At 49.8% G+C, this 23,324-nt stretch overlaps 1 protein-coding gene across 1 annotated transcript in view; it reads right to left on the bottom strand.

Annotated features, from left to right (window-relative positions):
• PAX2 (paired box 2) overlaps positions 1–23,324 on the bottom strand; it is a 106,405-nt gene that overhangs the window by 45,278 nt on the left and 37,803 nt on the right. The window contains exons 4-5 of the mRNA XM_034776607.1: positions 19,885–19,970; positions 17,767–17,886 (exon numbers count right to left, since the gene is read on the bottom strand). Of these exons, the coding sequence (XP_034632498.1) occupies positions 17,767–17,886; positions 19,885–19,970 (206 nt within the window). The remainder of the gene's footprint in view (positions 1–17,766; positions 17,887–19,884; positions 19,971–23,324) is intronic.

Raw genomic sequence — 23,324 nt, 5'->3', positions numbered from 1 at the left:
GCCCAAAGCCCGAGCGCTACCGGCTTCACGGTTTGCCGGGCAGCCTCCAGACCCTGTGCCCCCGGCTGGGCGCTTCCCCTCCCGGGCTCCAGCTGCGCTGGGGAAGCGCCGGCTGGGGGCGCAGGGTCTGGAGGCTGCCCGGCAAACCCTGAAGCCGGTAGCACTGGGGCAGCCCTTTCCCCCTGGCTGGGAGAGGAAGGGAGCGGAGTTAGGGTGGGGAAGGGGCGGAGTTGGGGCGGGGCTAGGGGTGGGAAAGGGGCGGGGCAAGGCCCCTGGAGGGTCCTCTTTTTTTATTTATGAGATATGGTAACCCTAGGATATTGAGGTAGTGGGGGGTGTAGCAGGGATAGTGGTTCGGGGGATAGCAGCTTGGTAGGATATTAGCCTTCAAGAACCAAATATGTATTCAAACCCCCATGTCCATATGCATCGGGTAAACCTATGTGTCTGAACCTCTTTATGCAAACCCCACGTCAACAAATCTATGTCAGTTTGTAACTAGGGATCTCTATCACCAATCAGCATACAAACTGATCACATTTGCTGTGTATCTGGACAGGTGGAGGGACGAAGGACAGCAAGGTCGTGTATTCTGGCATCAATGTATAGCTAGGATTATGAATCTATGAGTGAGGAAGACTGCATATACACATATGTGCCTGGGTACAGAATGGATAATGTGGTATGTGCATTGGGCATTTAATACAGGAGGTGCAAACTTACTCTTAATTGTGCAGGCTAAGTTGCATTTAATATTGTGTGAGTGTGCAAATATGTATTGGATGAAGTCTGCGCATACAAATAGCATGCAGTTAATGTCATGTTTAGGTGTGCAAATGCATATGTATTAAGGTCTGTGGGCAAATTTGCATTGGATTACTATGTAGTATGCAAATGTGCATTTAATGAAGTGGGTGTGTGCATGCACAAATAATATGCATTCAATACAGTTTGCAAATGTACAAATTCAAATTCAGCACAGGGTTTGCGGGACACTGCTGGTATTGAACACGGTCTCTGTGTCTGGTTGTATGCCCGAGGCTGTGAGTGAGCATGCTCATCTGTACTGAATACAGCTGTAGTGTGCATGAGTAAAGGCACTTTTGTGTCAGCATGCACACAGCTGCCATAGGCACATGTGCAACATGTATAACCATGCTACATGGCTGTGTTTGAATGAGCATGCACATGCTGAGGTGTAGTGTTGGTGGTTGTGGCTGTGCTATTTCAGTGTAGGGCAGGGGTCGGCAACCTTTCAGAAGTGATGTACCGAGACTTCATTTATTCACTCTAATTTAAGGTTTCGCGTGCCAGTAATACATGTTAACGTTTTTAGAAGGTCTCTTTCTATAAGTCTATAATATATAACTAAACGATTGTTGTATGTAAAGTAAATAAGGTTTTTTAAATGTTTAAGAAGCTTCATTTAAAATTAAATTAAAATGCAGAGCCCCCCGGGCCGGTGGCCAGGAACTGGGCAGTGTGAGTGCCACTGAAAATCAGCTCGCATGCCACCTTCAGCACAGGTGCCATAGGTTGCCTATCCCTGGTGTAGGGTGTACTGGTGGCTGGCTTATGTGTATCCAGTGCAGCATGATGGCTCTGTGCGCTGTATTGGAGCCGACTAGGCAAATTCTGCTCTCAATTCTGCTGTAGTAAACCTGCAATGACTCCAGTTACCTCAGTGGAGTCACTCTGGGTTTATACCAGTGTCACTGAAAACAGAATGTGAATCCAGTAACTCTTGCTGTGTTGGGTTTGACCCTTTAGAAGATAGAAATGCAGCTGTCATTGGTGTGTGTATTTGCCTTGTTTATATCAATGGAGCAGCAGCAATGGTACTACACAATGGGCCAAACCCCCGACTGGTATAGGTCAGTGTAGCTCCATTCATTTCAATGGAGCGATGCTGATCTATGCCAGCTGAGGATCTGGCCCTCCAATCCTCTCCCCAGCTGGTGCACACATTTCCTCTAGCACGGAGCCAGCAGGGAGAATGCTGCTGCCTAGCTAATGCAGAGCAAACAGGGCTACTGCAGCTCCGTCTCCCAGGACAGAAGACCTACTTGGCTTTGTCATGGGGTACGGCTCCCTCCCTTCAGATCTTGAGCCTGTGTGTCGTGGTGCTGGACCTGCTGAGGATCCCCTTGGTGAGTTTATAAAAAATGGTGGTTTTTGTTAGCTCAAAAGGACACAAGCAAGGCAAAAAATTACATTGCATGCAGCCCTAACTATGCTTGTTTAGAGAAACTGCTTGCATTTATGAAGCCTTTGGTGCGGAAAGCAGGGTTGCAAATGACTGCATCAGACCGACAGTAAAGGCCATTAATTTCCTGTTATGTTTTCCTGTGTTGGGGGCTTTATTAATTTAATTTTACACTGTCGAACAACAGCGAGCGCTGACACTGCCACGCTCAGAGGGATTTTTTTTTTCCAAGCAGCGCTTTGCCTGACATGCAAATCAACACCATTACTGGAACCAATAAAGATGAGGAGGGGACAGCGGTACCCGTGCAACCCCGTCTCCCTGCTTCTTGAGAGGCTCGGGTTCCCGGTCAGGGCGCTGGCGCCTGATTTAGCTGTTGGCTGCCTGAACTCAATTGACCTGACTCAAGCCTCAGGCAGCTCTATGCACTCCCCAGATTTTATTGGTCTCACCCATCCTCTCCGCCCAATAAAATACTCCTTACTTCCTCTCCCCTTTCTGTTCCGTTCTGCTCTCACTCCATCCCAGACCCCATTCCCTCTACATCATCCTACCCTGGGTCACCTCAGAGCCCACACATCCCCGTCCTTTTGCCCCATCCCCATCATTCTCCGCTTTCCCCACGTACACACCAGCAGGGGCAAACGCACACTCCAGTCCTGAGCCAGGTGCCAGTGAATCATTTTATTGGACAGTCTTCTGAGTCAGCAGTGAACCAGTGCCCCGGAGGGGGTGTTGTTAGCGGCTGCCATCTTTTTGATGTGCCATAAAACAAAGGCTCTGATCACTCTGAGTCGTTAAAATTCCCATGGCACTTTTTGCAAGAGTGCAGACATTAACCTGGCTGGCCTGACAAATTCCAACCTGAGTGATTACACACTGCCTAGCTAAATCCCCCATGCAGTTTCAGTTGGACTCTGCAGTCTCCTTCCTAAACTGCTGTGTCATTGCTCTGCACTGTTCAGTAACAGCTGTGCACCACCCCAGACTTAGCTGCATTTCAGTGAGGACTAAAGTGGTTCCTATACAGTGAAACTTTCCAAAACAGCCTGTTTTTTTCTCTCACTAAGCAACTGAACTGTGACAGAAAGGTCACTGAAAAGTGCAACGCACTGAAATACTGTCTGAATGCAATGCTATAATACACTGCAGCTATCTGGGATGTGCACTCTACCTCAGTACCATATAAACAGAGTGTCACTGTACCCTAGTTCCCTGTAACTCCTGTAACTTGCTGGGAAAGCGCTTTGGGATCCTCCTGAATGAAAGGTGCCATATCAATGTATAATGAAAGTGATGAAAAACGGTACCTTACAGCAACATGAGGCCTGCTCATCATTAGCAAAACAGTTCCAGATACACAACGGAGCAGGGCAGAAAAGAACCTGAAAGACCTCTAAGGCCTTACAGGATATTTATTTCTCCCACTGGGAGGCTAAGATGCACCCAGTGTCATAGAGGTGAAAGCAGATGGGACTCAACCAAATCCTTCCAAAATATGGGAAAGTTCAGATCTGGATGCAGGGTCAAACTCTGTGCTTGTGGCCCGTCTCTCTAGAACTTCCTGCCTTTTCCCCCCAGCCCAGTGTTGTGGGCAGCCACAAAAGCCTTCACCGCTCTGGGAGCCCAGTTATGGAAATGTTGTGCCAGCTTCTGCAAGGCCATTGACTGTGGAGAAGCGTCTCCGGGAGGGTAGCAGGTCCTCCAGAGCCTGGCGAGTGTTTCATGTGCAATTGGTGTCACGTTAAAGTTTAATTAAGTGCCTACTGAAGACACTTCATTAGGAGCCTGTCCCAGAGAGACATGCAGACCCCCTTGCTCGGCCCACCAGCTGCGCCCATGGAAATTCTCTGCCTCAGCAGCTGTACGACACCTGTGAGCTGCTGACAAACACAGCATGGGGGGGAGAAGGGAAGCTCCTCAGCCCGGCCTGGGCTGCCTCCCTGAACCAAAAAACACCCCCCGCTAGGGTGACCAGACAGCAAGTGTGAAAAATCGGGACGGGGGCGGGGGGTAATAGGAGCCTATATAAGAAAAAGCCCCCAATATTGGGACTGTCCCTATAAAATCGGGACATCTGATCACCCTACCCCCCGCACTCTCAGCCCCCGCAAGCTCTTTCCTTCCCACCCGGCTTGGGGGAAGGGGAAGAACCAACCCCTACAGCCCATGGAGCTCGGCATTCGACACATCTCGGCAGAGAGATGCATGGAGGGAGAGCGAGAGAGACCAATGAGAAGGTGGACAGAGGCAATTACTGAGGCCTTTATTCTCCTTGACACTAAGGCCCCTCCCTTTACACCACTATGGCAGCCTTAAAGTGGGCACAAATTACATAGGGTCCCACTTGAAGCTGCTAGAACAGTGCCAAGGGGCTTTCCTATAGATGAGAATGAGGTTCAAAGAATTATAGGCAGATTAGACAGGCAGGTAGTTCATCCCCGGGGTCCTACTGGAGACGTCCTCGATGCACAGGATCATAACCTCGCCCCAGCCTCGGCAGGCTGACCCGGCCAACGGGCGCGTCTGTTCCAGGAGCCATTTGGCAGCAATGCCGGCGTTTGGAGGGGATCCAATGTTCCCTGAGAGGTGAATTAAAACTTCATAAACTGTGTTTTCTTGAACGCAAGTTCCTGTGGCACAATTCAGCCAGAGAGCCTTCTCTCTCTCCCATCTCCAATCACCTTCCCCCCTCTGCTCCGCTCGCTAGTAGTGGGCTAATCGCTAAGTGAGATCTCCCCGCCTTCCCCGGGATCAAGTGAAACGTAGCTGGAGGATCTGATGCCGTCCCCAGACAAGCAAAGAGCTCCTGCTCTTCTTTCAGATAACACCAGCCTTTCTAAAATCCCCATCTTCGAGGGAGGCGGGGGATTTCCCCGGCTCAAACCGAGAACAAGATGCTCAGTGCGTTCCCTTAGCAGATGAAGACTTGCCTCTGGAGGGGCGGTTTCCATCTGCGGGCAACAAACAACGTTTAATGTTACGTCATCTCCACCGTGGGCTTGGGAGCACAGAGACGGCCAAATTAGGAGCGAATCGGCTCACGGGGGATTGACTGTCAGGCCCCAGAGCTGCTTGGATGTGGTCGAGGAGAGAGAACACGAGCCATCCTCCACCGACGCCTCCGTAAAGGTTGGGATTTCTGAGGCCGCCGTTGTCTACTGCCGTCAAGGTCAGCAGGTTCGGGTTCACTGAACGGTCAGGACGGTTTGAATTACCGGCGCTGCCTGCCGATTCCCTCGCTGATTGTGATCCGTCTTCCAGCGCCTGGCCGTGGGATGCCATTCCCCGCCCATGTGCCATGCACCGGGAGGGGGGGGAAGGGAGGGTGCACAGGGACGTGGGAGAGGCAAGAGCTCTCCAGAAAGGAGATGAGTTTTCAGCCACAGTTCAAGAGCGAAGTCAAAGAGAGTGTGGGACCCACAGCACATTCTCCACGCACAGGGAGAAGGCGGGGAGAGATGCATATCCCATGACTCTTGAGGACACCCCAGCTGGAGATTATGCTTTCAATATTCACCTTCCTCTGGGGAGTGAACATCCCTGGTCCTCTTTCCCCAGCCTGGAGATCTCTGAACTCCCCCCACCCCTCATCTCCACCCTCTATGGAAATGACGGGAACTAAAATTTACCAAGCCCTAGGAGGGTGCAGAGGGGGACTGTTGGCCATGAGCTCCATCCGGTTCTGTGCACATGACTTTAGTAGTCTGAGAGCATGGAAAGACATGCAGGCCTCTACAGAAACCATATTGCAGGGGAGTCCTCTGCCCCAAACATACCTATGTGTGTGTACAGGAGAATAAAGGGCTGAGCTAACTTAGTGTGCTCCTAGATTCATCGCCCCCAAGGGGACATGACTGCTGGGCTGGCGTGCAAAGTTTCTGAAGGGAGGAGTGACATGACTTGAAAATGTAACTGTCACCTCAGCATTTGTGCAAGAGAAGCAGCATGGGTGCCAGCGTGAGTGGGCGCACGTGTGTGTGCGCATTGCATACATAACAGGTGTGAAAGTGTGGAGGGCAAGGGTGACAATGTGCATGCGAATGAGTGTGACATACAGGGACGAGAAAATGATAGTGGACCCACGTAAATAGCCTTTGCCATTGTACGTTACATGTAGGCTTGGAAGGGTTCCATTTTCACTGGTGAAGGTCTATGAATATTGATGTCACTGTACATGTGCAAACTGATGAAACAATATTTCCACTGATAACTGAAATTTACAGCGAGGCAAAGTAAGAAAAATGCTGTTTGAGAACTTCTTAGAGGTTAAGGCTATTTCCTTTGTATACTTTGACGTGATGTTGATGGTCATTAAATAATTATTATCTGCCCCCACTCCCCAATTTTCTGCAACTGTGGAAATTTAAATAGATCAAAATTGGAAAAAATGCTTAAAAATAAACGATGTTATCCATTGAAATTATAAAAAAAAATAGAAGTTGAATTCTGCCAAGCCTAGTTACATGTCTCTATGGGCCAAATTCACCCTGGGCATCACTCCACTGACGTCAGTGGGGTTGCGACAGAGATGAACGTGGCCTGGTACATACATATGTTTACAGTCACACCACACGCCTATTTGTGTATAAGCCCTAGCATGTACAGCTGTACATGTGTGTATCTCTGTCTGGCTACCCCATGTATGTGCATCAACAAAGGCCTGTGCATACCTGTGCATCTGCCTACATATGTACACCTATGGGTGTATGTGTGGTGGGACTGTCCGAGTCAGACACTGACGCTGTGATAGGCTGACTATGGCTGTTGGCATACACTCCCAAGACTCAACCTTCTTCAGGCCAGCAAAGTCAGAGGCCCAGACCCTACCCACTGCCAGATACATCCTACCTGCCCCTCACTCCCCATCCTACCCCCTCCAGCTGCAAAGAATGAAGGGGGGCAGTACCCAGTGTCTTGCTGGTTTACATTAATGAGATATACACAGCATAATCCGGCAAAGGATTCAGCTCTACAAAGGGAGGTAATAGCAGGCTGCCATGCACAGAGCAGCTCAGGTAATTGGTTTATCTGTCTAGAAGCAGTGGTAGCAATCTCTGCACAGACAGACTAGCAGTAAAGTCTCTTCCTTAAGGCTATTTCCTTTGTCTTTTCAATTGCTTGCACATCCATGTGAGATAGAGAGAGAGGGAGAGAGAGAGAGCGAGCTAGAGAGAGAGGGAGAAATGTTAATTTGTGAATTAATGGCTTTTCTCAGCGGAATTGTAAATTCAAATGTCACCTCGCACGGTGACACTGTGTCTGGGCTGCTGAAGAAGCAGCGTTCACATACCACCCCTCTAAACACACACACACTGCCGTGCACCTCCCCTCCCCAAAGGTAGCTGCAGAGTGGAACATGCTACTTTTAATTCGTAATCACACCACAACAAAGCTATGCAACCAGGCTTGCTCTCCAACCCTCCTGGCCACAACCGGACGGCTTGCCCGCTGCACCTCACCCCCTATTTCAAACATGTACAGCTCTAGTCCAAGACAACACATTATCTCACCCCACCCCCGACTAATCAAAGGATAGTTGTTTTTAAGGGAGGGCTTTAGAACGGATGCTGCTGCAGCCTTCTCTTCTCCTGCAATAATCAGGTGAATTAATGACCCTGAAGTTAAAGTGAGTGCGGGTACTTGGGCGCTGCATGGCATAGGGGAGAAAGCCTTCATTGTTTTTGAGCAGGAGGCGGGCAGCAGTGAGGGAGATTCATGGATGGAGATTGAATATGCAATTTTCTTTCACCTTGCCAAGAGCTGCCCCTGGGCTGTGCCTGGCCTAAATTTTTTTTTCCCTTTTGCCATCTCTGCCTTATCCGGCCCTCCCACCTCCCTTCCATTCTTTCCAGAAAATTACCTTCAAAATTGATTTCCACTTTTACAAACAAATATAATGGGAACATGAAAAAAAAAAAAAAGAAAAACTTGGGCTGTGATGAATTGTGGCTGTCAGGTGCTTCCAAGTTGCCTTTGTTTTTGTTTTATTGCCCAGTAGCTTCTTTGTTTTTCCAGCCACTGGCAATAGTGCCCCTACCTGCCCCATCATCATGGTACACAACCTCCATCATGGTGATACCCCTGGTGTTATTGTGGTGTTAACCCCATTACTCCTGATTCCCCGCCCCGCCCATAGTATTGCTGCTCCGCATCACTGAGATGCTACCAGTCCCCATTACAGTGTACCCCAATGCTACCACCATGATACAACTGAGCCCCCATCATTGTGATACAGCCAATCCGAGTCACTAGGCTACCCTGATCCTCTAACACCACCAATCCGAGTCACTAGGCTACCCTGATCCTCTAACACCACCAATCCGAGTCACTAGGCTACCCTGATCCTCTAACTCCACGCTAAAACAGATCCCCATCACTGTGATTTGGGCCTGTCACTGTGTAGCCTTGGATCCTATTGCCATGTTACATAGATCCAGTTTTGCTACTTTAGAGCTTCATCACTATGTTACTCCTGTTCTCCGTTGCAACGTCAAACTGACCTCCAGTGCTGTTACCCCGACTGTACTTTAATGTTACATCAAACTGGGGCATCGCCAGGTTATCCCATGTTCTCATTTGCCTCATTGCAACATAACCCCCGATCCCCATTGCCATGTTCCCCTGATGCCATCACTTCACCCTTGTGTCCCATCGCCATGTTACAACATCACCCCTGCACCCCATTGCCATGTTAGCCCCGTGCCCCATCGCAGCCTCCCCCCTGCACCCCATTGCCATGTTATCACTGATCCTTGTCACATCACCACCCAGCGCCCCATTGCCATATTACCCCAGTCCCCCATTACCATGTTACTCCTGATCTCATTGCATCATCCTGCCACGCACTGCCATATAACCCCTGATCCCCAACACAACATCAGCCCTGCATTGCACTGCCATGTTACTGCTGAGCCTTGTCACAATATCACCCGGTGCCCCATGGCCATGCTACCCCGCATTTCCACCACTGCTCTCCCGTCCCTCCTCACCTTCTTAGCCCTGACTCCAACCACCATGTTACCCGGCCCCCATCCCACTCAAAGTCCATAATAGATTCAAACATCCACCTCTTTGCATGCAGACAGCACCAGTTTATACCTGGACTGCAACAGACAGAAAGACCCTGAGACCCCAAGAGACAGATGGCCAACAAGAGATCTGGGATGAAACATACAGAGAGGACACACGAGGTGGACCCGGGAAGGTGCTTTTCTGAAGCATTGCGAGGCGTTCTAGCTGTGTGATTCCCATTGGACATGTCAATGGGAACTCACCCTCAGAGACACAGACAGAGGAGGGGGTCTCCAGAATTCTTCCACCATGGACACATGCAATCCCCTGTGTCCAGGTCTCCTGAGCTTTACCAACACAACTCCACAACAGCCAGTTGCTACCCCCAGCTCCAGCTTTCTGTATACACAGGGCTGGAAGCGGTCTGAAAAATGGGGGGGTCTGTTAGAATCCTGGAGCTGCAGCTGCGGTAAGGTTGGGCTAAAGCCTCTCAGCAAGCTGGTTTGATTGTTAAATTTCTCTTTTTGCTGGGACCGCAACCCCTTGCACCCCCTCGCCCCTTCAAACACTGTGTATACCTTGCAGCTCAGATCAACAAAGAATGCCTGCCCTCTTTAGGGTAATAACTTCATGTGCGCAAGGCTCTGACAGCAACTTGTCAACCTGAACACACATCCACTGATGTTAACACACAAATACACAACACTCACACAAATATACACACAAATGCCCAACTCTTGCACAAGTACACCTATACCTAATATACACACAAATACACAACCCCCCAAACACATACAAGTACATAGCACCCACCCACATACATAAAAATATATACACAAGCACACCCCGTTCACAAAATATATATTCACACAACACTAATATAAATCCAGATACACACAACAATGCACAATACTCACACAAATCTACAAAACTACACAGCATTCACGCAAATACACTCAAAATATGCACACAGATACAGCATTCACAGAAATGTACAACATGCCTATACTCACAATGCACAGATTAACATGCATAGTGCTCGTACAACATGCACAAAAATCCAAATACACAAGTGGCACTCTGCCAAGGACAGATGTACAGACAAATGGAAACCAGTCACACTACCACACACAAACATAACAAACAAATACACATATGTTCTTGCAGCCACAAATACAAATGCAGAGAGGTACACACACACACACACACACATACACACACATACCAGGACAGATTTGCTTGTCCTCGGTATTACTGATCCATGGCAAACTAAACAGCAACTCCAGCTTTGCATGTGTTCTGCCTATCTAGCCTTCTGTGATGCACTCTTTTAACTCTGTCTTACCTACAATTCTGCTCAGCAGCAGCACATCCATCACACAACTCTCCACCATCCCTAGCGCACGCTCGCACATACACAAACACACACACACACTCAGGCTGGCTGTCTCTTTTACTTACAGACAGACCTCATGCAATCACAACCCATTTTTCTGGCACAGCCACGCTGGCACCTGCTAATTCTGCCCCTTTTCATCAGTGTTGTGCTGCTTTTATGCCTTGTTCTGCCATCACCTCTTCCTCCTCTTCTTCCATGCACGCTCTGCCCTCTCTGGCCAGCCTTCCGCAGTTCACTCAGAGAGGTGAAGGGCGACTGGCAGCTGTCACTCATTTCTACATTCTAATCTCTTGCTGTTGGGAGTCTCACCAGCGTCAGGACTAGGGGGCTTCACAGACAACAAACTGCCTCTTGGAGCTACAACTTCATCTGGTGCATGAGGGAGCTGTTAACTACACTTGCCTGCATTGACACAGCCACACTGTAGGTTCAGCACAGACACTGCTGCCTACAGGGATACAACACGGCCATGGGCAGGCATGGCCACGCTGTCTGAAACAACACAAACATAGGGACAGGGGGATAAAATCACAGCACGAAACAACACAACCACACCTCACACACAACCAGATTAGCCAAAAGTGACACATCCAACACCCACCTGCGACAATAAGTACACATGGCTATCACATGAGGCAACACAACTACACCCATCTGCAGTGGCACGAACACAACCATTCACCTGCAACAAAGCAATCATACAGAATAATGCAAACACCCTTCTGGGTTGACACGGAAGCACAGCATGAAACGACACCACCACACCACAGACAATGTTGCCAGGCTTCACCTGCAGTGACCCTGCACACTCAGTGGTCTTTAACACAACCACACGCAAAGACACAAACTCATCCAACTGCACTCACACAAACACACGTCAGATGCAGCGATACAATCCCATGGTGTGACACAAGCACATTGTTTGCAGCACCACATTTAAAAGCACAAAGGCATATCCCTGTAATGACACAAACACTCCCATTTTGCTGATACAACCACTCTACTGATAATGGGATAATCACACTACAGACAACAACATAAATACGCTACCTGTAATGCCACATCATGGAAGATGGCGCAACATAACTACAGTTCCCAAAATAAACATGGTACAACATGATAACACTGACTGAAATGACATCATCCCAGCACTGCAATAATACAACCACACTGCCTACGGTATCACAACCAGATGGTACAACCCACCACCTGCAATCAATGACCACATCTGTTGCAATGACACAGCCTCCTCAATAGAAGTGACACAACAATACTGCCCGCAATGATGTATTGATGATGCCTACAATGGAACAACCTCACTGCCTGCAGTGACACAAACACGCCATCAGGAATGATTCAATCATGCCTCCTCAAACAACACAATCACTTCAGCTGCAATACTGCAAAATTGCAAGCAATGATGCAGCTATACCGTCCCACCAGCAGTAATGGTAGAGCCCCCCAACATGAGCACTGTGGCCATGCAGCCAGCAATGACACAATCAAATCACCTGCAGTGACAACCATACCACCGCTAGTGAGATAACCATGCTGCCTCAAACAATACTATTGTACCACACTGTCAATGACACAACCAGCTGCAGCAAGTCTTCTCAAGCACATCACAAGCACAGGCTGCTGCACACACATCACACCTGTCATTGTGCAAAAGTCTCCATCCTGATCTTCATGGCATGGGCCCAGGATATGTAAGAGCCCAGAGCTCCTGCATGGACATGGTGGTCGTCAATTCCACTCTTTTGACCCAGTGGAATTCTACAATAACGGTAAAGCTCATCTGTGCAGCGATTGCCAGTTCTGGATTGTGGACTGAACTCTCCCAGGAGCTAAGGGCCTGCCCAAACCTCCCTGCTTTCCGCTCTAAGAGCAAGGCACATATCTTCAAGAGGCCTTCGCTCACATAAACACAGAGCCATGTTAACGGGGCGGGAGGGGTGGGAACAACCACCAAACTAACCAATACAACCAAACAAAACCACCAATACAAATCCTTTTCCAAAACCAAACCACTCCGCCACACCCACGATTCTCCCCCTGGGGAGAGGAAGAACCACATGTGACAGACTGAACACCACAATCATACCACATGCAATGACAGGACGCACCTTGAACATCACAATCACCCCCCACACACACCCGCCACCGCAATGACAGGACACACCTTGAACAACACAAACACACCAACTGCAATGACAGGATGCACCTTGAACACCACAATCACACACACCACCTGCAATGACACAACCCACCTTGAACAACAAAATTGCACCACCTGCAACGACCTAGCCGCTCCACTTTGAACAACACAATTGCACCCCCTGACAGAACCGCCCTGCCTGGAACAGCACAATTGCACCCCCTGTGATGACTCAGCCCTGTCTCCCTCACTTAGATGTATATCGTTCAAATCATCCAAATGTCAGACTACAAAAGAGAAGGAAAACGCTGAACTGCGTTCAGCCTCTCTCCTCCTGGGGATATCACACTGGAAGCACTCTGGGTATTATTGCCACTTAGACTAACAACCACCCGTCCACCTCCTCTCCCACAAAACCACTGCTGATATTAGTGCTGATAATGCTAACAGCCCTCTGGGTTTTATTACTGCTGATACTAATAATACTAGACACATTACGGCTGCTCCTGCCAATAACACGCCGCCGATATGATCCCTGCTAATGCTGACAGTACTTGTGGATAATATCGCTGCCATTGTCAGCACCGCAGATCTGATTGCTGTTATTGTCGCAGGCCAGTACAAATAAACACTGCCGTTGTTACGGTGGAGGAATTATCAACACTGGAACAGGAATCCAAAATGAGAATCCGGATCTATAAAAGAAATTTGCCCACGCCCTGCTCTCGAGAGAAAGAGCTGCCTTTAATCATGACGGTTTTCTAATGGTCACAGTGGTCTCGCCTATCATATGGAGCAAAAGTCCTCCTGGGAGCCTGAAGAGGCCAAGGGGTGCAAGAGGGCACTGGGAATGGTGCTTTGATTATCCATTCATTCATCTCCTCCATATGCAGCCACCCATCCATCCCCTTACATGCCCATCTAGCTCATATATAATGCCCATCACCGTAGCAGGTGAGCGGCACTCATTTCTTTATTAGAATTGGTGGGTCTGAGCAGGGCCTCTCCGTTCTCTCATGTGCCCCGTCTGATCCTGTTGGAAGGAGGGAAGAGGAGGAGGGGAATAGCCAATCGCTCTTGCCACCTTTTCACTGGGGGCCTTTGTGTCCTCTCTCCCATGGCCATGGTGCTGCCATACCCAGCTGGACCTGCTGTGCACAGCAGGGAGAGGGGCTCAGCCTAGGTCTGGGAGCACAGGAGTAAGAGCCAGGGATCTTACCGTGGCTGTGATACGGGGACAAGGCTCTCTGTGGCCTCCAGCTGGTCCATTCCCCTCTCTGTGCCCGGTTCCTTGGGGACAGCTGGGTGGTAACAATGATACATCTGCCCCATGGCATGGCCATGGGTGGCCCAGGTCAGCTGACTGTGTGGGTTCTGGGACCCTGCGAGTGGGGTGGGTTTCAGAGCCGGGGCTCCAGCCTGAGACCAAATGTCTACACTGGGATTTTATAGCCCCGCAGCCAGAGGCCAAGTCAGCTGGCCTGGGCTCTGAGACTGAGGTTTTTATTGCAGTGTAGACACCCCTCCTCCCCCCGCCCCACAACAGGGCTGAGGATTCACCTGTGAATGTCTACAAGGGGCTGAAATGACAAGAAGTGCTAACTACTCATCGGGGACGAACCTGCAATCCCTACGCAGCCTTTAGGGACTGGCCCCTTCCCGACTCTGATTAAAGGGCGCACAGTGTCCCTTCCCTATTCACTCTCCACCTAGCCCCCCCATCAATCCCCTGCAAGTCCTCCTCTGCAGGACACCTGGCTGCCAGTGTCCCTTGCCGAGCCCACCTCACAGCCGTCTGGCTACCTCTGCCTGACTCGGGAGTTTGGCTACATCATCCTGACACATAATTATCTCCCCTCTTCTTAATCATCTGCGCCGCTGTCTAATGCAGGCACCAGCTGCCGCAAGGAAGAGCGGGAGGGGAGCCGGGGATGAGGGCGGAGGCTCCTCTCTGCTCCCTTTCCCCTCCAAGCCACCCCGCATGCTGCTAACAAGGTTTTCAGAACCAGGGGCAGCCTGGCTTGTCCCCTCTGCTCTGACTGGGACTTCCGGAGAGACCACTCCCATTTACCCCATAGATGGGAGAGGGGAATTGGCAGGGCTGTTCCCTGCCCCCTAGCATGGCTAGGACTGCAGATCTGCCTTCGGAGGCAAACTCTTGCTCTTTAAATGCAAGACGCAAGCCCCAGCCGGGATCACTGGTACGGACATCATTCAGCACCCATGGAACACATGGGGAAGATGACTCCTTACAGTACAAAATACCAGCAGCTTGCCAACAATCACCCCCTCCAGTCTCCCATGCCTCCCACCCCTCCCTTCCCACCTTGCAGCTAAGACAAATTAGAGCCTGCCAGGCTAGGAGAACACTGCCAGAGAACAAGAGAAAGGCACTGGCTGCAGACACACCACCTTGGGAGAGCTCCTGCCAGGAAAAGAGATCTGAAGCAGAGGGACCTCCAGTTAGTACTGTTGGTGGGTGGGGTATGATGCCGGGGTATCCTTGGGAGGGCAGGATCAAGACATATAAGGGCAGGTTCCTCTAAGGCACTGAACACACGCTGCAAAATGCAGCGGCCACTGGCAGCACTGAAAGCTGAGGGTTCTCAGCACCACACAGGGAACGGCCGATGACTCCCCCAGCTCCTGACTGGAAGCAGGGACTGCAGAGAATCTCCTTTCCTTAATAAATCAAATCTGGGAAGAATCAGAGCAACCAGTAAAAGCTGCCCTGTATGTCTGGGTTTCAGATACTTTTTTTTTTTTTTTTTGGTACTTTCATTGTACTGCGCCAAACAGCTCAAATTCTTGGACTGAAATCTAGGGAGTGGATCAGCCCGTCATAGGCAAAGCTCCTGGGATATTTGTGAAGAGCAAAGTACTGATGCCAGATGATCTGGTTAGCATTATACCGAGTACTAAGGGATCCTGCCAAGAGCCAGATCACAGCAAAACTCCACTACAGGTGAAACTTACCAAATCTGGGTTTTCCTGACAATGCCAAACACAGCCGTGGTGTACCTAGGGGTTTGCAAATCTATAGGGGAACCTGGATTCACTTGAAATTGAGGTACCAGGTCAATTTATGCTTTAGGTGTAACCATGAAAACTACTGGAGCGTTTGCATTCCAGTAGCGACGGGTCAAAACCAAAACCCTGGATCCTAGCACTCCAAAACTTTGAGGCAGTAGTTCTCAACCTCTCCCTTAATGTCCACCCCTTTCCATAGTGGGACTGTCCCAGGACCTCACTGCCATCAGTCTGGGGACTGGATCTGCACCTGGGTCCTGATCCAACTTCCAGTGGAATCAGCGGGAGTTTTCCCATTTGCTTTAATGGGGTCTGAATCTCTGCATTCCAAATGACGCAGTCCCTGGTTTTCACCAGTAACGAGGCAGAATGAGGCTGCCGGAGCTAAGTTTTACTAGGGGTTACTGCGTTCATTTGAACCTGAAACTCAAAGTGAAACTCAGGAGTGCGTGAACCCTATGAGAACCGAAGCCATGCAAGTAGCTAGCACAACCCCCATACAGCTCTTCTGCTGCAATAGAGCCTCCACCTCCCCCTAACCCACCAGATAACACAGGCTCCCTGCCATTAACTTACCCCCATTTGGACTGGGGGTTGCAGGCAAGTCAGCCTCCTACTGCTAGGAGGTGCCATCCACACAACAGACAAGAGTGGGAAGTGACAGATTAAGGCAGTGGTTCTCAATCAGGGATACGCGTAACCCTGGGGGTCTGCGGAGGTCTTCCACGGGGTACATCGACTCATCTAGATATTTGCCTAGTTTTACAACAGGCTACATAGAAAGCACTAGCAAAGTCAGTACAAACTGAAATTTCATACAGATAACAACTTGTTTATACTGCTCTATCTACTATACCAGTATTTCTCCACCTGGGGGTGTCAACACGGGGTTATGGAATGGGTTTAGAGGAGTCTCAAGTGCAGGGCCAGCATTAGGGAGTGGCAAGCAGGGGCCCCATGAAGCTAAGATACATGCCAAAGCCTGAGTCCGCCACCCAGGGCTGAAATCAGACTCCTGATGGGGTACAGTAGTCTGGAAAGGTTGAGAACCACTCAATTAAGGCAGGATTGAACGGGTCAAACAACTCAGGCCTCGCACTCTGAACAGCCCCTCCCCAATTTTGAGTGCATCCAAATACAAGAACAGATTTAAGGCAACAAGTACGCAAGCCTTATGCCTCCCCCACCCCCACGAATGCTGAGACTCCGCTCCCACTCCTTACACTGCCCACCTGGAAACACGCCAGCAGGTGGGCTTGGCTCTACAGCTTTTTGCTCATTCCAAGATCTATTTAGCCATTAATCCACCCCGGTGTGGGAAGGGGGGAGGGGGAAGAGAAGGAACAATCTTAATCCCTAATTTCTGTGGGTTTGGGGGTGGGGGTTAGATACCACCCCCAGGGCCAAATACTTAGTAGATCTCCTGTACTGTGTAAGCAAGTCTGTTTGGTGCTGTGAAGGAGGCCAGATGAAACCGGGGCCCTTAATGTCACTGTAAATAAGTGGCTGATGGCAGGTCGTAGGGAAAGGGCTGCTAGCACCGAGAGCCTGAGAGTCACATTTCCTCCCACCCCGCTGCAGGTGCTGAGCTGAGATGGCGTCAGGTTAGGAAGCGAGTGAGTCAGAATGACCTGGTTTCCTCGCAGTTCAAAGCGCGGGCACCTGCTGGCACCTGGGGAGTTGGGTTCCAGCCCTTTCCAGTGGAGAATGGGCTTGGGATCAGCTCCAGGAATGGAAGCGGCTGCTCAGCCCGCTGAGCAGATGTCTGGAGAATGTAGCCTGTCACGAAAGGCCTCGGAAGAAGAACATTCCAAGCCAGCAGGGCGGTGCGAGAAATCGGCCGCTGCTGCTAAAACTGATCTAGCCCCGGAGCAGCTGCAAGGCCTGGTTTGAAATTGGAGCCTGTGCATGGGGACAAAGAATATAAAAGGGGAGGATGAGCCTCTCCCCTCCCCCTACCTTCATCACGTTTCCTCTTCTCGCCATTCGACCGAGGAATGCCCAGGATCCCGTTAATGGAGTAAGAACCCACTGGATCATTGGAGGCACTGGAGACGGGAGGGGATGCTGTACTGGGAACTGGACAAAAGGAAAAGGGAAAAGGGCCATGAGGAGAGCAGCACAGCACTCAGGGAGCACCTAGTCGAAAGCTACCCCTTCCCGCACTCTCCTAGGAGAGCCTCTGGCACCAAACAGACCCCAGTTCGTGTCAGTGAAGGAGCCATAGTCTGATATTCCATAGACTGACAACGCCTCTTGCTGCCTCTCAGTCTTGCCACATATCTCACTATACAGCAGCTCCACAGACCCCAGTGCATACCACCAAGCAGCTACAACCTGCCAGTAGATCCCAGTCTAGAGCAACAGCTCCCCAGTGCCTTCCACTGGAGTCCCATGCAAGGTCTGCATGTGCCACGCAAGCTAATGACTGCCCACTCTGTCCAGGTACAGCCAAGCGCCTCCCAGGAAAGCCTAGTGTAGAGCGTTCTCTCCCAGTATGCCCCATTCAAGAGGTACCTGTCACATGATATCCCAGACATCCTCCCAGTACAACCTCCCCTCCAGGATACAGCCTAGCACAGGTGCACATCATTTCAGTGCATCTCAATACAAGCCAATGCATTCTACAATCTCCCAGTGCAGATCAAGAGCTCACTGTATGTATCCCGGTACAGATTAACACCATTGTGGTGCATCCCAGTACAGACCATCTCCCAGTTTAGGCTAGAAGTCTCCCACTACAACCTAGTCATGGTCATCATCTCTCAACAGTTTCCAGTGTAGCCCAGTATCAGCTCAGAAAACTCATTCAGAAGAAAGAAAGAAAGTGCAGGTGTACAGGGTAGTACAATGCATTCCAGGAGGCTTGCCATCACTTCCCAGTACATCCCTGTATGCATCTTAGCAATTAGCAGCACAGCTCAGATATACATCGGTGCTCCCCTGTGCAACCTCCCCTGCACACCTCTGCCCCCCCCCGAACATTGTACTCATGTGATCAACACCTCTCTGTGCAATAGGAGCCTTCCAGTACAGTACAGACTCTGCCAGCCCCATCTAGTACAGACCAGTACTTCCCAGTACAGCCCAATATGGTGTCACACTTCCAGTGACAGTACCCACAAACACCATTCCATAGAAGCCAATGCATTCTACTACATTGCAGGACACATCACTTTTCTTCCAGTACAGAACAGAACCCACCAGCTCCATCCAGTATCGACCAGCACTTCCCAGGAGATCCCCGTACGGTGCTTGATTTCCAGGAACAAAACACCCACAATCGCCTTCCTAGATAGGCCATCACATTTCACAGCTTCCCAGCATACAGCACTGTTCTTCCAGCACAGATTAGTAACCCCACCCTGTACCAGCAGGAGCAGAACATACACACAAGACCACAGAGCCAACAGTAAAAAATGCCTTATACGCCCTTAGCACAGAGTCTGTAACACTATAGACTAGCAAACTCTCTGTAGACGTTATTACAGGCTCAGAATCCTGCGCACACCATAGTCAAGCCATCTCCCATTAACGTCTCAGTGAAATACATCCCGGCACTGCTGGACTCAGTGGCCAGCTCTCAGGAATGTCTTTTCCTGCTACAGGCGTATCCTTGTCCCTGAGAAACGGGCTCATTCCAGGGAGGGGAGAGATGGATAAACAGAGAGGGGGAGGTGAAAGAAGAGGAAGAGTGTGAAGGAGGCAGGAAAAGGGAAGCACAGGGACAAATGTGCTTGGACACTCCGGTGATGGACACTTTATATACAGGGAGGGAAAGGAGAGAGAGGAAAGACAAAAGGAGGTAGAAGGATAAAGAGTGACTCAACATGAGATTCTAACCCCGTCTACATGCTGAGTCGCATTCTGACTTGGACGTAATCCACTGACCCCACTGGAGTTAGGCCAGCAGAGAATTTTACCCTCTGCCTTTAGCTGCACTCTTTAGTGCCTCTCTCATGCTAGTCTGCCCTAGTGTCCATCTTGCTTCACTCCCCCAACCTCATCCTTATTCCCTTGTGTCTAGATCCAACGGCCCCATCCCTCATTGTGCCGGCCCCTCCACTGCCTTCTTACCGATAGTGTGTCCAGGTGCAGTCACTCCTGTCCCAGTCCCATCTGGTGTCGGATGGAAAGGCTGCTGAACTTTGGTTCTGATAATCCTGTAAAAGAGTGAAACTGGGTCAGAACTCAGTTCCTTCCACAGCTCCTCCAGCCCCTCAGAGCCCATCAAATTCTGGCACTGCCCTCACCAACCCCAGTTGCCAAACCAGGAGGCCTGATCTGCTGTCAATGCACAGCACAGCAGAAAATAACCGTGTGCAATGGCTTCTTCTGACTCAGCATGGCCACAACATGGTCATGGGGGTTTCGCCAGGCATGTCAATGAGAGTCCCTCTGAGTCCTTCTCTGATGGGAGTTTTCACTGTAAAGCTAACACAGCTCAGAACGATCACCGGGAATAGCAGCCTGTCTCATGTGTCAGCAACTAAGTTATCATTGACGTACTAGCTGTTCAGGACCATTATTCCCGGTGATGCTGGGAGAGGTTGCCAGACTCTGGCAGCCTTAGCATCTCGCAGAATCACTGCGTAATGTGTGAGTGGTGCATATCTGATCTGTAGTGTGACTGAGAGGGAAATACTTGTGAAGGGTGACAGGGCCCAAGGACATAGATTCATAGAGTTAAAGGGCAGAAGGAACCATTAAATCATCTAGTCTGACCTCCTGTATGTCATAGATCATAGAATTTCACCCACTTTCCCCTGTATTGAACCCAATAACGTGTGTAATTATGACCCATCTGGGTGTCAACCAGTAGCGTAGCTAGGGAGGGAGTGGGGGAGCAGCCGCTCCCCCACTGAGCACAAGTGGTGCCTTGTCAATTTTTTGGCACCTTTTTACTCACCTGGGGGAGCGATTAAAAAAAAAAAAGGCGCCACCCACTGCGGCACTTTTATTTTACTCACCCGGCGGCGCTCCGGGTCTTCGGCGGCGGGACCTTCACTCGCTCTGGGTCTTCAGCAGCATTTTGGTGGCAGGACCTTCAGTGCTGCCGAAGACACTCGGAGCAAGTGAAGGGCCCACCACCAAATACCCAGAGCGCTGCTGAGTGAGTAAATGCGCCGCAGGAGGTGGCGCCTTTTATTTTTATTGCTCCCCCTGTTCCCTCCACCTGGCTACGCCACTGGTGTCAACATCATGCTACATGATCAAGAAGTTCTGACCCAAGAGAGCAAGAGACTGGAAATACAAAGCACTTTGTTTTTTTAAATAAAGTAAAGCACTTATTAACCGATTAAGCATTACCAAGGACTTTTCCTTGGATAAGTGAGCAACTGGGGGCACAAGGTAGCCGAAGGAACTGGCAGTGGGACATAGATCATAAGTAAAGACAAAGCTCCCACAAACATGGGGCTTCGGCATTTATCGGGCAGTGAATTAACATAACTCAGAAGCATAGAGAAGGTGTGTTGGGGAATGTGACGCAGCAGAGGAGACAGCCCAGAATGAAGATGGAAAGTTAAAACTCAGTTTATGTTCCTGTCCTTGTTACATGAAGTTTTTTGCCGCTAGATCACTGGTTCAAATCCAGCTGAGGTCAGTGATGAAAGAAAATCATTACCTCCTGATGGCTGCTGGTGAAAAGGGCTGGAGAGGTTCCTAGCCTGTGCTGATGGGCAAGTGTTTGCAGCCCAAGCACCACCTTCACTAATAGTCCTCTTGCTGGTGAGCTCAGCAAAGCCACCAAGAATTGGAGAGGCCATGAAGGCCGAATCTCCCTCAGACCCTAAATGGGGGTCCCTCCAGGTCAGGGCTGAGCCATGGGGTTGGGGGGGCCACATGAGGGCTGCCCATGCTGTTCAGGGATTGGTTTCCAGAACTGTCAATCCTGTATTAAATTCACTTTAAGCTCTGTCCTAAAGTCCCTCCTAAAAGAAAAAGCAAATAACTGAAGGTGCCTGACATCCTCCCCTGCTCCACCTAAGGTGGGAGGCAGATACACTGCAGAGCTCTTTCTACAGAACAAGCTGGCCAGACTTCAAAGAGAAAAGGCATGTTCTGCGGCCCAGCGTGGCACGGCTGTACAGGGCTTGGGGGAGGCTGGGCCAGGGCCAGGGCCAGGGCCAGGGCCAGGGCCAGGATAGCATAGGTATGGCTGGGATTCTGGGGGCTGTTCCCAGGCGAGAGAACAGTATTGTAGGGCTGAGCACCTCAGAAGCATCAGGATGTTCAGGCGTTACAGGTGATGGAGCCTGAAGTGTGCTGGAAGAGCAAGTGTTGCAGAGGATGGTGCCTGGAAAGTATGTAGAGGCAGGTAATGTAAAGGTTTGTATCTGAAGAAGCCCAGCTGGCATAGTCCACTCATGTCAATGGATCTGTGCTGATTTACACCAATTGAGGATCTGGTCAGGAGGTATTTGAGAGCCTTGTACACATGGGGCCAGATCCTGGAGCTATGCTGATTTACACCAGCTGAGGAGCTCACCTAAGAAGTCCATGAAGGGGCAGGTATTGTAATTTCTTTCTTTCCCCCTTCTCCCCCATTCCCTTGAAGCACCCTGAAGTGCCACTGTGCTTGTGTGAGTTTATTGATTCAGCCCAGCCCAGAGAGAGCAGAAAGTGGGGCTGGGGTGCAGGCACAGGGATGGAAATAGAAAGCTATAAATTATTTGTGACAGGAAAGCAATAGTGCCAGAGAGCTGAGCACAAGTCCCGTGTCACTATTAGATTCCTTTTAGCCTGATGACACTGTAAAAGAGGTTAAGTGTCTGATGGAATCGTACACCTAGGGGGCAGGGGCAGGCTGGGAGCAGAACAAGCCACACAGAGCGGGTATATCAATTCTCCAGGCCAATAATATTCCTCTCATTGATCGCAACACAAAGTTCAAAAAATCTCATTACAGCCAGGCAGACCTGGAACTTTTTAAAAAAATCAATAGAGTGATATAATGTATGTATGCTTAGTATAAATGTATCTATTCATCTATCCATCCATCCAAATTCTGCCCAAGGGGGGGGTCTGAGTTAACCTACACATTATACTATGTTACGTTGTATTGTACTATATTGAAATGAGCGAGTTAGAAGAATTCCCTGCAGCCTTAGAGGACATACTGTAAAAAGTCCTATTAGCAGGGAGATGACATCAGACATCCCCATTCATACTTTGAGATGACCTCATACTATACTAAGTTATTCTGTGCTGAAATGAACAGATGAAGACAATTCTTTTTGAGTCTTACCCTAAATACAGTAAGAAGAGCATTGAAGTGACATCAGAGGCCCTTATTTGTACTAAGGTGACCTGAGATGCTTCCATTCACAGGGATGCCAGCAGGACTTTTTTGAAGTGAAAAATATAAACAAATTAAATGTAGAACGGAAATATCCTGGCCTGCTGTTATAAGATGTAGCCCCTCTGATTTGAGGGCAGCCGCTCTCACAAGCTCTGTTCACCAACTCTTGGTATTACACGGTTGGTTTTCTATTCAGTTTGATTCCCAAGACTTT

This window comes from Trachemys scripta, chromosome 7, assembly GCF_013100865.1.
Source record: "Trachemys scripta elegans isolate TJP31775 chromosome 7, CAS_Tse_1.0, whole genome shotgun sequence".
NCBI classification, from domain to species: domain Eukaryota; kingdom Metazoa; phylum Chordata; order Testudines; family Emydidae; genus Trachemys; species Trachemys scripta.
The sequence above is the reverse complement of the archived record's forward strand: the minus strand, read 5'-3'. Positions and strand labels throughout refer to the sequence as shown.